Source organism: Hemibagrus wyckioides, linkage group LG28, assembly GCF_019097595.1.
Source record: "Hemibagrus wyckioides isolate EC202008001 linkage group LG28, SWU_Hwy_1.0, whole genome shotgun sequence".
Taxonomy (NCBI): Eukaryota; Metazoa; Chordata; class Actinopteri; order Siluriformes; family Bagridae; genus Hemibagrus; species Hemibagrus wyckioides.
The window spans coordinates 4,422,094-4,437,573 of record NC_080737.1 but is presented as its reverse complement, the minus strand read 5'-3'; the positions used below and the strand labels follow the sequence as shown (position 1 = coordinate 4,437,573).

The following is a 15,480-nucleotide window of genomic DNA, read 5'->3' as shown; positions in this document are numbered from 1 at the left end:
CTGAAAGAAACAAAAGAATGCTCCTCGGCCTCGACCGAGTCCTTCGCTTGTGCCAAAATGGGTGGGTGGGGTTTTAAAAACGGGGGAGGGGCTATACTTACCTAGCTTGTGCACCAGCACGTTGTCCTCCATGTTGCTTTTTGCCACCGACTTGCGACCTCGTTGGTCAGGTTTGAAGATTATTTAAACAGTTGTTTTTACACAATGCTGGTAGAGCATCACATGGGGTTGATCAACCCTTTGCGAGGCCTCACACGTCCTGAGCTATTTATTCGCTTTGCTCAACTTTTATCTATTACTTTCTAATCATGACACGCAATCTAGGTCATCTGAAATTATTATGCTCTTGTTTCCATGGTGACGCAATAGCAAAAGTGGAATTGGGCCAGCGCAGGCTTATCAACGCGCGCACCTCACACTTCTTCCTGCTTCATTTAGCCAGCGGTAGAGACTCGCACCTTCATCAGGATGTAGATCGAAAACTAAAAAAAGACGGCATGCTTTTCTCCACGTGGCTTTTTTTTCTGCTGTTACATCCTGATTGACTCTGAAACGGGGCGGGGCATTATGGGAAAATAGTCCAACATGAAGTGGCAACCACAGAGTTATTTTCCTTTAAAAGTACGGCACAAGGGTGTCCTTCTCTAGTTAACTTTTTTCCCTATAGGCCAAAAAAATGGAGTTTGCTCCTGTTTTGTTGCTTCCATGTTCAGTACTGAAGGTCTTGGTCATGTCTTACTCCACAGTGGTGCTTAATATGAAGCTTGTATGAGACTTGTCATGTTTCAGAAGTATTTCTGTTTTTCCCTAGAAAAGTTCAGAAGGTTCATTTTTTTTACTTCAAAGTAAATGCTGATATCAAACCCATTTCTGCTCTCTGAGATGCTCCAAGTGCTTGTTCATCTAAAAAGCAGCTCAAATTTCATCTTCAACCAGTAACATTCTGTGTAAGACTATCCAACAGAGGGAAAAACACATGTCTAAAACACACTGAAAGCCAATAGAGTTGTTTTAGATCAGATTCACTGCCAGAACATCATTCGTTTCTTTCTACTGATGTCCCATAAGTCCATCGGACATCTGATTGGTCAGATTCATTTTCATTAAGCGGTTCTCCATCTAACATTCCTCACCTCTGTCCTTGTCTCAGGGTTTTGACCAGTTGAGGATAGAGGGGCTGCTGTGCGATGTGACATTGGTGGCCGGCGACGGCGACGAGGCGTTTCCTGTCCACCGAGCCATGATGGCGTCATCCAGCGACTATTTCAAAGCCATGTTCACAGGTGAGTGAGAGAGCGAGCGTAATAAAAGAACGGAGGAGGAAAGAGAAACAGATGTGAAAGAGAAGCGCTTATGCTACTGGGAGTCTGGGAACACGATCGGAATTCTGTTTCATTTATAATTAACGCAACATTTCTTTCATGACCTCGACTAACACGCTCGCTTTGACTGAGATGTAGCTCCGCCCACCGCATTTAAATGACTTGATGATTATGGCTTGATATTTTGTCGTTTTATTGCTTAAGCATTATTGCTTTGTTGTTGTTGCTTTTTTATGTTCTGTGTGTGTGTGAGAGAGAGAGACGTGATGCAAGGCGTTGTGGTGTGATCTCACCCTGCTTTTGATGAATAATAAAATACAGGGTTCACTTTATAGGCCGACTCTTTCTTCCTGTCTCTATGCAGAGCTGAGAGCCGAAACAGAGGGGTATTTCTGAAATTCCGTAGAAGATGAGGTTTGATAATGAACGGACCGGACAAATTCTTTTTCTGTCTGAAGTCGGGATAGTAGGCGTTCTTATAACTGGTTGCTATAGTAATAACGTTTCTCGGTGGGTGGCACAGCTAGCGTTCCGCTTCACGACAAATTCGCATTCTCGCGGCCAAAACGAAAACCTCTGGAGGATTCGGCAGCAGTGTGTGCTCTTTGCTCACGGCTCATGCTCAAACGTGCTGCCTTCTCTCCCATTGGTAGTCGCTCAAGTTTGTACACGCCCACATCTGGTCCCCATCGGTCACTGTCGCTCATGTCAACAGCATAAACAATGAAAGCCCTTTATTTTTTACACTAGTATTTGACATATTTGATCCTGATGTCTCTTGCTCTCTCAGGTGGGATGAAGGAACAGGACCTGATGTGCATCAAGCTGCACGGCGTGAACCGCATCGGCCTGAAGAAGATCATCGACTTCATCTACACCGCCAAGCTCTCGCTCAACATGGAGAACCTGCAGGACACCCTGGAGGCAGCCAGCTTCCTGCAGATCCTCCCGGTGCTCGACTTCTGCAAAGTGTTCCTCATCTCCGGGGTACAGAAGATAACATTGTCTCCCTCTCTGTCCCCATCTCTGTCTCTCTTTCTGTCCCTCTTTCTGTCTCTCTCTCAATCCCTGTCTCTGTCTTTGTCTCTGTCTTTATCTCTGTCTTTCTTTCTTTCTTTCTCTCTCTCTCTCTCTCTCTCTCTCTCTCTCAGTATGTTTATGTCCTGTTTTCCTTCAGGATTGGTTTATTACCCGTCAATGGTATGCCTCTGTTCATTATTCCTTTAATATGAAAAGAAAACGTTGCTTGTCATGTTACAGGAAAATCACTGACACTGGAGACTCCTTACAATTACTCCAAGTCTCCATGAGTCAGCTGTTACTATAGAAACATATGTACGGAGAGTGCGTTAATGTAAACCTGCTGATATAGAAAACGAATCCGGACACCTCCTGAACAATCAGAACTCTGCGGCCGAACCAGTCGGCTGGGAGAGCGCATGGATTTGCTCTTTCTCTGCTCTAACAAGCTTTATTTAGGTCATCAGCTAATTATCGAGCCCTCCGTGAGCCCAGGCAGATCGTTAGAGACCACATACTTGCGCATATTTATGCTCTTCCCTGGCTCTGTCTCCGCGTGCCGGGGTTGAGTTACACACACCAGGCGTGCGCCGATATTACATTTTCATATCCAGCACTGCTTTTAATACAGCTTTGTTGGGATGCATTCAATTATCGGGATACGAGCTCAATAACGGCCGCGGCGATAATTAGGAGAAATTTATTCGCTTGCGCGCTTTATTATCCAAGTTTGTTTCCTCATAAGAGGAATCCGTCCTGCTGAGCGATTAGAGGTTCAGCTGAAATGAAGGAAAAACATGCAGCGGGTGGGTTTTTTTTAAGCATCCGCAGCAAGGCGAGCGAAGGGTTTCGGTTTTATTTGCAAATAAATAAAAGGGTTTTTACGAAAAATATTGAGAATGCGCTCGATGGCATAGGGTGCTGATTAATTTCATTAAGTTAACTCGGACAGTAATTCCATCAGATTCCTAAAAAACATCCAAAATCTGTTTGGTTTCCATCCATTCATCCATCCATTAATTCCTCCATCCATCCATCCATCCCAACCTCCATTCTTCCCTCCAACCATTCCTCATTCTATCCATCTATTTACTCCTCCATCCATCCATCCATCCATCCCTCTAAGCATTCCTCCATCTGTCCATCCATTCACTCCTCTACTCATCCATCCATCTCTCCATTCATCCATATATCCCTCCCTACCACCATCCATCTCTCTCTTCATCCATCCATCCATCCATCCATCCATCAATCAATCTTAACCTCCATCCATTCCTCCATCCATCCATATCTAAATCTGTCCCAATCTCTCAATCAAACCATTCCCCTATCCCTCTCTCCATCAATCCATCCAATCCTCCATTAATCGATCAATCCATCCATCTTTCCATCCATACATCTACCCATCAGTCCATTCTGACCTCCATCCATCTCTCCATCTACTTACTCCATCTTCCTTATCTCCATCCATCCATTCCCTCCTCCACCCATCCAACTCTCCATCTGTCCATCCATCCCGATCTCCGTCCATCCCTCCATCCATCTCTCTATCCCTCTATCTCACAAACCATTCCTCCCTCCATCCATCTGTCCTGACCTCCCTCCATCCATCCATCCATCCATCCCTCTATCCCAACCTCCCACCATCTATCCATCCCTGAAAGCGAGATGGTACGTGATGGATGTGGTGCTAAAACAGGCGCTTAGTATTTCCTTCATATGTCACACATTATAGCCTGGTAGATAAGGTAACAGCCTCTGATGTAATGATGCTTCTGCCTTCTTAGGTTTCTCTGGAGAACTGCGTGGAGGTGGGGCGCATCGCTAGTGCGTACAATCTGGCCGAGGTGGACAAATACGTGAACAACTTCATCCTGAAGAACTTCCCGGCGATCCTGGGGACGGGCGAGTTTGTGAAGCTTCCTGTGGAGAGACTAGCCTTCGCTCTGTCCTCTAACGGTCTGCGGCGCTGCAGCGAGCTGGAGCTGTTTAAAGCAGCATGTCGCTGGTTGCGGGCGGAGGATGGGCGCATGGAGCATGCTGCGCGTCTCATGCGCAACGTCCGCTTCCCGCTGATGAGCCCGAGCGAGCTCATCAACCACGTACAGACGGTGGACTTCATGCGCACGGACAACGCGTGCGTCAACCTGCTGCTGGAGGCCAGCAACTACCAGATGATGCCCTACATGCAGCCGGTGATGCAGTCCGAGCGCACGGCTATCCGCTCCGACAGCGCACACTTAGTGACTCTGGGTGGCGTCCTGCGCCAGCAGCTGGTCGTCAGTAAGGAGCTGCGTCTGTTCGATGAGAAGGCACATGAGTGGCGTGCGCTGGCGCCAATGGACGCACCTCGCTACCAGCACGGCATCGCAGTCATCGGCAACTTCCTGTACGTCGTCGGAGGACAGAGCAACTACGACACCAAAGGGAAGACCGCAGTGGACACGGCCTTCCGCTACGACCCGCGCTACAACCGCTGGATACAGGTGGCCTGCCTCAACGAGAAGAGGACCTTCTTCCATCTGAGCGCGCTCAAAGGCCACCTGTACGCCGTGGGAGGCAGGAACGCTGCTGGAGAGCTTGGTGAGTAAGAGCTGTCTGGGGGTGTGACCTGTTGACTAAGTGGCTTTTCCGTCATCTTCCTGACTCATCTGATTGTCTGAAGTAAATTGGAGGCTGTCAAGCGGTCTAAATTTGCTAGCACCAGTTTTACACAATTTTTATTGAGTTATAACGTTCCTTCACAGTGGTTCAGTGGGTTTGTGATGTCACAACACAAAACGTACTGGGTTTGTGATGTACACAAAAATATGGCAATTATTCAAGTGCGAGCGTTTGAGACTTCCAGAACAAAGGTCAGTTTGACAACCAAAGCCACAGATTCTCACCTGCATGCTATGCTAGTTAGCCTTGCTAATGTTACTGCTAAACAAAGCCTGGTTGCTGTGGTAACAGATTTGCAGGGTTGAGGCGAGGTATCGAGGTCAGCGACTCGGTGGCCTTTTACAGACATCCGATCTGTTTCATTTCACTCTGACCCAGTCGCTCTAGACCCCCTGGAGGTCAGTGGTTTGGTCACCATGGTAACAGCCAGACGTGGGGAGGTTATAGTCAGGATGGAAAGCTCCAGAGGAACGTGGGTTCATGTGAAGGAGGAATGTCAGGATTTTAACATGCATCTGCTTGCACACACACACACACACACACACAGGGCCACTCCCGTTAAATTACACAAACACAATTCTCTCTAAAGAATACCACAGACCACAGAGAAGAGATGAGCAGCTAAATAAAGGATGGAGAAGTTCTTCTCAAACCACAGGAAGGGGATTTTTACACACACACACACAGACACACACTCCTCCCATCCAAGCCACGTTTCCATAGTCTCTGTTACCATGGCGACCGAAGTCATGCCGGTCAAGTGGATTTTATTGCTTCGAATTAAATTACTTTTATGGGTTTTTTTGTTTATTTTTTTTCCCCTCCCAGCTTCGTACCATGAGCTCGCATGCTATCCACGCACACACACACACACATTGAAAACAAACCACACACAACTCAGCAGTGGTCACATCTTATTACCGTCTGTTCCGGGCACGTGGAGCGAAAATAACATGAAATCCATTCAAGTAGAAGCAATTTTAGATCAGTGACATTTATTTGATTTAGAAAAAAAATTTAAAGGTGAAAAAAGTCTGTTATTGTTTGATTTACTGTTTATTTATTAAATATATTTAGACTATTTTATTTACTTACTTTTTCTTAAAGTTTGCTTGAATCTTTTAGTTCTCTTCTTTCTTTTTTTAAATGATTTCTTTTTATTACTGATTATTTTACTTTCTTTCTTAAAAGAAATAAAATAAATAATTTTTTCTTTGTTTGTTTCTTTCTTTTTTTCTTTCTTTCGTTCTGTCATGAAAAAAAATTTATATAATTTAAAAAATAAATAATTTAAATTATTTTTTTTCTTTCTTTGTTTCGTTATTTCTTTTAAAAAGGAAGTAATTTAAAAAATTTAAAAGAAATAGTTGAAATAATTTAAATCAGAAATAATTCTTTCTTTCTTTCTTTCTTTCTTTCTTTCTTTCTTTCTTTCTTTCTTTCTTTCTTTCTTTCTTTCTTTCTTTCTTTCTTTCTTTCTCTCAAGGAGACGTTATGATTCCTTTTAGGTTTACTTTGACTTCTTTCTTTCCGTCCTTTATCTTTTTTCCCTTTTTGTGTTCCTTCTTTTGTACAGTGTACAGTTTTGTACACTTTCTGACCAATCAGATTCGAGCGTTCACTCACACCGTGGGTATAGGTTTACTTAACATTATTAACACCTTTATTTAACGTTAACGGAAGGTGTGTGTGTGTTGTCAGCAGTGATATATAAATAAAACATGTTATTAAAACGAGCAGATTTTCGGCTCATTAGCTCTCAAACCTGATGTTTCAACATAATTAACAGATGACCTTAGAGGTAATTAACACATTACTCCTCTTTCTGACAAATGACTTCTGACCATCTGTCCCCATTAGCGTTCTGTCAGACCAAATGAAAACCACCATCAATAAATCCCAGCAAAAATCTGGAGACTGGAGACGGTATGGAAGGGTTTTTTTTTTTTTTTTAAACCACAATGAAATGTAGTATGTAATAATTTAAGACGCGACATGGGTCCGTAGGGGAGGATGAGGTCATCACTGTGGGACGGTGAGACTGTATTTAAAGTTCTAGCCTGTTAAAGGAGTCTCTGGGGATTCTAACTGGTTTCAATTCATTAAAGAGCGAGTAACTATTAAAGCCAGGCTGTTAATGTTAACCTTAAGTGTGCTGCTGTTTTGTTTTCATTACTTTCTAATAGCAGCAAATTGTGAAATGTTTGATTCCCCTTATACCAAAGTAATGATGAGTTTTAATTAGAAAAATGAAATAGTTTTCGTTTTTTGCTTTTAAACAACGCAGAAGATTTCTCAAATCTGATTGGTCAGGAGGAGTGTGTGAATTTTATATAACAGCATAGAGGGAGAGAGAGAACAGAGAGAATGAGAGACAGCGGGTGAGAGAGAGAGAGAGTGAGAGAGAGGGCGACAAAAATAGAGAGAGAGAGAGAGAGAGAGACAGATAAAAAGAGAATGAGAGAGAGAGAAAGAGAGAGACAGAGACAGAAAGAGAGACAGAGAGAGAAAGAGACAGACAAAAAGAGAGAGACAGACAGGCAGAGAGAGGGGCGAGAGAGAGAGAAAGGGCCCCCCCCCCCTCGACTGAGATGTTGAGGGAGAGAAACCGAGATGTTGAGGGAGAGTGAGAGAGAGAGAGAGAGAGAGACAAAAATAGAGAGAGAGACAGAAAGAGAGAGAGAGAGACAAAAATAGAGAGAGAGACAGATAAAAAGAGACAACAAGAGAGAGAGAAAGAGAGAGACATACAGAGAGAGGGAGAGAGAGAGACAGTGAGGAAGAGAGAGGGAGAGACGGAGAGAGAGAGAGACAGACAGACCAGACAGAAAGAGAGAGAGAGAGACAGACAGAGAGAGAGGGAGAGAAACCGAGATGGTGAGAGAGAGAGAGAGAGAGAGTGAAGGGGTGGGGAGAGAGAGAGAGAGAGAAGGGGGGGGCAGAGAGAAAGGGGGGGTGTTTGTGTGTAATGTAAAGAAACCAATGTGGTTTGGTCGCTGTCCATGGTGCTGAATTCATGGTTCTGACATCGTAGGGATTACAGTATGGTTACTCAGGTTTAACATTCAGGTTAATGGAAGACGCACACACATACACACTCACACACACACACTCACACACACACACTCACACACACACACACACACACACACACACACTCTCACACACACACACTCACACACACACACTCACAAGGTTATCCTTTTCGATATTATCAAATAGCAGCTGTGAAAGTCTGGAGTAAAGCCATGAGCAACATCATAACCATGGACTTCAGTTATTCTTCCGTCTGCGCTGACATTCTGCGGTCAGGGAAAATGACCTCAAATGACCTGTGTCTGACCAATCAGATTGCAGGATTCAGCAGCAGTGTGGTATAATTGTGTGCCCGTCATACATCATGGAAATGTCTTCAGAATTCCGCTGACAGAGGATTTTTGTCGTTTATCGCCGTTTGTTTCTCGGCTGATTAGAGCCATTGTGTCATTATTCTATCTATCTATCTATCTATCTATCTATCTATCTATCTATCTATCTATCTATCTATCTATCTATCTATCTATCTATCTATCTATCTATCTATCTATCTATCTATCTATCTATCTATCTATCTATCTATCTATCTATCTATCTATCTATCTATCTATCTATCCTCTCTTTCCCTGCACTCTCAGCCTTTATTTCTTCTTTTTGGTCTTTTTTTTTGGTTTTCATGTTTTCTTCATCTTTTTTCCCCCTTATACCAACAGCTTTAACGTTGTTTCCCCTTTCTTTTATTAATGCTCTCTCTCATTTATTTTTGGGGTTTTTTTCTGGATTCTTCTGTGGATTTTCCATCTGTTTTCCTTTTCTTCCTTTTCACTCACCCGTCTTTTTTGCTTGCTTTCTCTTTGTTTATTTTTCAGTGTTTCAGTGTTAATAATATTGGAATAAGACATGCTGGTTGCAGTCTCACAGCTGGAGGGTGTGTAGTTTGATGTATGATCAAGTTCCAGATGTTCTCCTTGTTCTTCTCCTCGCTCTTCACACCGAGGTTCCTCAGAACATGACCCTGTGCTCGGGGTTCAGTCCAGATTCAGAGCTCAGTGTACAGTACAGAGGTTACTGAAGATGAAATGAGGATATGATGTTAATCTCTCTCACTCTCTCTCTCTCTATCTCTCTCTCTCTCTCTTTGTGTAGCGACGGTGGAATGTTATAACCCCAGGACGAATGAGTGGACGTATGTAGCCAAGATGAATGAGCCGCACTATGGCCACGCAGGAACAGTGTACGGCGGTTACATGTACATTTCCGGTGAGACACACACACACTAAGAAATATACACCCAGCCACTGAGACACACACACACCCCAAGAAATGTATACCCAGCCACTGAGACACATGCACACACACCACACACACTATAGATTAAAGCTGTTGTTGTAATATGACATCATGCAAACACACACAGATGCCACGCCCACATTGGGCTGCATCATAAATATCACAACATCCAGGATTCTGATGATATGAAGATTCTATCAGCTCACCTGTCTGTGTGTCTGTCTTCTCTGAGAGTCTTGGAGTGGGTGTCTGTCTTAGGGGTGGGGTGTTCTGGGTCTGAATGTCTACTTCTCTGTTTCTCTACCAGTGGTGAATGGGTATGGCTTAGCATCGGTGTCTTTGTGCATGTGTGTGTGTGTTGGTGGCTGGGTTGTGTCTGTGTTTGGGTCTCAGTGGCTGGGTGTTTGTGTGTGCGTGTATGTGCACGCCTCAGTGGCTGGCTGGCTGTGTGTGTGTGTGCCTCAATGGCTGGGTGTGTGTGTGTGTGTATATATATGTATATATGTATGTGTGTGTGTGTGTGTGCGCACCTCAGTGGCTGGCTGTGTGTGTGTGTGCCTCAATGGCTGGGTATGTGTGTGTGTATATATATGTATATATGTATGTGTGTGTGTGTGTGTGCGCACCTCAGTGGCTGGCTGTGTGTGTGTGTGCCTCAATGGCTGGGTGTGTGTGTGTATATATATGTATATATGTATGTGTGTGTGCGCACCTCAGTGGCTGGCTGTGTGTGTGTGTGCCTCAATGGCTGGGTGTGTGTGTGTGTGTGTATATATGTATGTGTGTGTGCGCACCTCAGTGGCTGGCTGGCTGTGTGTGTGTGTGCCTCAATGGCTGGGTGTGTGTGTGTATATGTATGTATATATGTATGTGTGTGTGTGTGTGCGCACCTCAGTGGCTGGCTGTGTGTGTGTGTGCCTCAATGGCTGGGTATGTGTGTGTGTGTGTGTATATATGTATGTGTGTGTGCGCACCTCAGTGGCTGGCTGGCTGTGTGTGTGTTTGTGTCTCAGTAGCTAGATGTATACGCGTTGGTGCATTTGTGTGTCTCCGTGTCTTTGTGTGTGTCTGCATGCTCTCTTTATTTGGCCAGCTTGATTTTTCTCAGTGTGTGGGTGTGACGCGCACAGGAAGAGAGTGAAATGTGTCGAGACTCACAAGCTTTCTCTCCACACACACACACACACACACACACCCTCAACACCTGGAGCTGTCAGGTACATTGACTCTGACAGGGATATATTAAGGAATGTAGACAGTTTCTGTGTGCAACACACACACACACACACACACTTTAACCCTGTGTGTGTATTTTTTTTAAACCTTTGCTCACTATTCCTGCCCTGAGGCGTGTGTGTGTGTTTTCTGAAGCATCTGATGACAGTGGGTCATAAAGTAATCTTTACTGATAACATTCTTTTCTAAACTAAACCACACACACACTCATGCACCTGTCGTGTATTAATCCTCTCTAGGTATAACCGTTATCACTTGTTCAATTTATCGGATTGCAACTTAAATCCTGTGTTATACCCCAAAGGCCTAGTTTCTGCATCACACACACACACACACACACACACACACACAAAGAGCGATGGAAGGATAAAGGGAAAGGAAACGAGCCTGAAGGAGTGAGATGAGAACTGCTGAAGTGAGAGCGAACACTGTGTGGGAGTGTGATGGTGGCACACTCGCTCACACACACTCGCTCACACACACTCGCTCACACACACTCGCTCACACACACTCGCTTACACACACACACGCACACACACACACCTGCATGTGCACACTCAAGCATGTGATATCCTGTTAACGCAGCTCAATTTAGCATGAAGCCGCTCTGAGCGCGAGAGAAGGCAAACAGGAAGTGCCTCCAGAACCCAACTCAAATTAACACACACACACACACACTCATGTAGTTTCATCTCTCTTTTTTTTTTTAATGCATCCTGAAGCCTGATGCGATGCAAAGAAGAAAAAGAGAGAAATAAGAAGGACGGGTTGGAAGGGGGAGGTGGGAGGGTGGAGAGGGGGCGGGGCCGCTCGGCCAGCACCCAGATGCCTGATGGGAAAGTTCCACACTTTATTTTCAGCCCTCCCTGCAGACATGTCCCGTTTTCCTTTTTTTTTTTTTTTTTTCCTTGTGCATACTCTCTTTATTTGTCTCTCTCTTCCTTTGTCTCGGTCAGTTTCATCATGAGTGAAAGACACACACACACTCACTCACACTGAGACAGAAAGAGGGGGATTATGGGATATTGCTGTGTATTATTTATTATCTCCTTGTGTCATGAGGTGTGTGTGTGTGATACAGGCACACACATGAGCATAACATTGTCCTCGTTGTCACAGGCGGGATCACGCACGACACCTTCCAGAAGGAGCTGATGTGCTTCGACCCGGAGGCTGACCGGTGGACGCAGAAGGCGCCCATGACGACGGTGCGTGGGCTGCACTGCATGTGCACAGTAGGCGACCGGCTCTACGTGATCGGCGGCAATCACTTCCGGGGCACCAGTGACTACGACGACGTCCTGAGCTGCGAGTACTACAGCCCGGCGCTGGACGTGTGGACGGGCATCGCGGCCATGCTGCGTGGTCAGAGCGACGTGGGCGTGGCCGTCTTCGACAACAAGATATACGTGGTGGGCGGCTACTCGTGGAACAACCGCTGCATGGTGGAGATCGTGCAGAAGTACGACCCAGACAAGGACGAGTGGCACAAAGTCTTCGACCTGCCTGAGTCGCTGGGTGGGATCCGGGCATGCACGCTGACTGTCTACCCTCCGGACGAGCTGGCGCTGGCGGGGTCACCCAGCCGGGAGTCGCCCCTGTCGGCCCCTTGAAAACGGAGGGGGGGAGAGATGGAAAGAGAGAGAGAAATGACGCTGCAGCACAGACACGCAGACGACTCGAGGGACACGGCGCGGTTCGCTTCGCTCGGTTCGCATCTCTCCCTCCGTGGGTTCCCTTTCTTTTTTCTCTTCTCCCTCTCTCTTCCTCTCACACTTTCTCTCTCCGGGAAAAAAAAAGACAGACAATGTTTGCACTTCGGCCCCGCCCCCAATTTTACTCCGTGGTGAAGCCCCTCCCTCCCTTCTGCAATCTACGCTGAAGAACCCTCATTCCCCCATCCCTTTATCCTTTACCCCCTCCCCCCATCCCCCCCTTCTTATTTTTTGAGAAAGGAAAAATTGGGACACACCTCCTCGGTTGGGCAACCTAATTATATCTTGATGTTACTTTGTTTTTGTTTTTTTATTGTTATTATTATTATTATTATTTGTTTTTACTCCTCACCTTATTTGGCAGGAATAATCTTGACTTGAAAAAAACAAAAAAGGAAAAAAAAAAAAAGAGTGACTTTGCAATTCAACTTTTCTACCTGACGCCTCTGGAGTTTTCAGTATGCTGGTTTTCGTCGTTCTCTCCACGATCCCCAGAGTCCTTACACTACAGCACACGGCATCACCTCCCTCCCCCCTACCTCCCTCCATTTCCACAGTCTCGCTCTTTTTCTTTTCTTTTGTCCTTCTTTCTGTTTGTTTCACTTTCTTGTCATTCATTCTTCATCTCTCTCTCTCTCTCACTCTTGCTCTCGCTCTTGCTCTGTGTCCTCCACTTTAGGGGGTTAGTTGACCTTTGACTTCAGGAAGAGGAAACAGATTTCAACTCAGGGGCTGGCCTGCCCCCCCCATACCCCCAACACCCCAACACCCCCCCCCTCAAAAAAATGACATTTCATCACTTTGTTCCTGCTGTTGTTATGAACCGTTAAGAAAAATGGTGTTTTCTAAAATTTAATAAAACCAGATTTTGAGCAAAGTGTGTTCTCCCTCCCTCTCTCTCTCTCTCCCTCTCTCTCTCTCCCTCTCTCTCTCCCTCTCTCTCTTTCTCTCTCCCTCTCTCTCTCTCTCTCTCTCTCTCTCTCTTTCTCTCCCCCTCACTCTCCCTCTCTCTTGGACAGAGTGTGTGTGTGTGTGTGTGTTGTCCAGGTGTGCTCTGACCGTTCAGGGCGACAGCATGGTCGCCAAGGTGACTCCCACCATCTGTCCCCCTGTGTGTGGGCAGTGGCCTTCGTTCAAGTGCATATGGTCACTAATCTACAGCACACTCTCAACCAGAACGTGTGGCACGTACCTTATGGTGCCCTCTGAAACTGGGTCGTGGACCAGCTGTGTGTGTGTGTGTGTGCTGAAAGGTAAGTGTGTTTGGAAAGAACACACACACAATCTTGCACCATGAAAGAGATTGTGATCTTATTCGATTAGGTGTTGATACTCTTCAATTCACCCAAGAGATTCAATTCAGCAAATGTTGAATCAACACGGATGCGATTATTTTTTTTGTCACTGAAGCAGTGTGAAACGATTGATCCAGCAGAGATATGGTTTGATTCAGCACTGATACAATCAAACTCGATTCATCCCCAGTATGATTGAATTGAATCAATTCACAGTTGATGTGATATGTTACAATTTGAATTGGCACCGATTCGAAGTCGATTCAACACTGATACCGTCAAACACTGATTATTATTCGATTCAGGGTTAATATGACTCGCTTCAACACATATATGATTCACTTTATCCCTGATTTGAAACTGTAAAAAGTTTGATTCAACATCAATACCAGCTGATTCGATTCAGAACCCATACGATTCAGCTCTGAAATGATTGATTCAGAACCCATACGATTCAGCTCTGAAATGATTGATTGATTCGACTAGATTCAGCATTGATGTGACTCAATTCAACACTAGCTGATTTGATTTAATGTGAATTGATTCAGCAACTGAAATGATTCACCATTCGCCGTTCATGCGACTTGTTACAATTTGAATCAGCACTGATTCGATTTCGAGCACAGATACAGTTCGGTTCTGGCTCAATCCAATATGAATCAGTTTTGGTTTTTAACCATTTTCCTTTTTTATTCTAAATAAGTCTTTGAATGTGAATCGATGCACCCATATCATAAATAGTTGAATCCTGCCCCCCCCCCTTCCACCAACCCTTTCCACCAATATAAGGAATCATCACCCAGGAGATAGAGTAGAGGCAGGCTGCCCAGGTTAGCAAAAGTCAGTAATTATACACTTATGAAGTGAACTCCTGGGTGATGAGTGAATCTACAAGGTAAGTGATTCCTGGTTTTTTTATACCCACATAAAGAAATGCTTGTTGAATATGTTCCACTTGGTTGTTGTTTTTTTTTCTTATGAATATCGTCTGTAAAAGAACAGAGTGAGTTCCTCCCTCTCAAGGGCCTGATCATGAAATTGCTAGAAAACGAGGACGTCAGGATTCTTCAAGGTTCTTTAGGGTTCCGACCTTGTTGTGTTTATTAAACTTCAAGCATGTAATGCGATGACAAATAATGGAATAAACAAACTTAATAAACTAGCAGTTCTATTTCAGAGGATGTTCTTTTGCTCTGGGTTTTTCTTGGTGCTTGGTGATGGAAATGAACTGAAGACTGAGAGTTCATGTCTTTATTAAATTGTATTTATGAAAAAATATGCTTGTGATGCAATATATACATATATGTACAATATATACATATATGGGGGGGGGCTGTTGAATGACTGGGTTCTGTGGATTATCTGAATAGTAAAGAGGGTCTTGAGTCAATATCAGCAAAAAAATGTTGCCACTTCTTATCAGATCCTGTAATAAAAGGACAAATATTGGATTTCTCTTTGGAAAATCAACCATTTTTTTTATCAGGATCCGGAATTCTATTTACGTATAAAGAGTCATGATTGATCGTTGAGGTTATCTTTTTGTGAGCGCATTTAGGCGTGAAGTGCTTCAGTTAAATAAAATAAAATAAAAGCTTTGTTGTCAAAAAGTTTGTTGTCAAAATGTCTTAAAATATGCGTTTTCGATTTTATTAAGTACAATGACGCATGTTTTGGGAGAAGCCGATAATGTCTTATAGTACCAGAAACTTTGGTAAATAAAGGAAAGTAAGTGTTTGAGTCTGGAATTGTGCACTTTAAGACAATCAGTGTCTCTGTGGTGTTTGAGAAAATGCCACTTCTCTCCATGTCACGTCTTGAAAATGGGCTCAAATCCAAAATGCCACGTAAAGACCTCTAGAACCCCAAGAGGAAAACGGGCAATTACAGGTTGTGATGGAC

General features: G+C 44.4%; 1 protein-coding gene across 3 annotated transcripts in view; it reads left to right on the top strand.

The window, feature by feature from the left end:
* Positions 1 to 13,123, top strand: part of klhl13 (kelch-like family member 13) — a 42,798-nt gene extending 29,675 nt beyond the window's left edge. For 2 of the 3 annotated variants that reach the window (XM_058383053.1, XM_058383055.1), the window contains 5 exons: positions 1,151 to 1,283; positions 2,113 to 2,309; positions 4,130 to 4,925; positions 9,189 to 9,302; positions 11,688 to 13,123. In XM_058383053.1, the coding sequence (XP_058239036.1) occupies positions 1,151 to 1,283; positions 2,113 to 2,309; positions 4,130 to 4,925; positions 9,189 to 9,302; positions 11,688 to 12,181 (1,734 nt within the window). In that variant the 3' untranslated portion in view covers positions 12,182 to 13,123. The remainder of the gene's footprint in view (positions 1 to 1,150; positions 1,284 to 2,112; positions 2,310 to 4,129; positions 4,926 to 9,188; positions 9,303 to 11,687) is intronic. The other variant, XM_058383054.1, reaches the window with a different exon arrangement.
* The last annotated feature ends 2,357 nt before the right edge of the window (positions 13,124 to 15,480 follow it).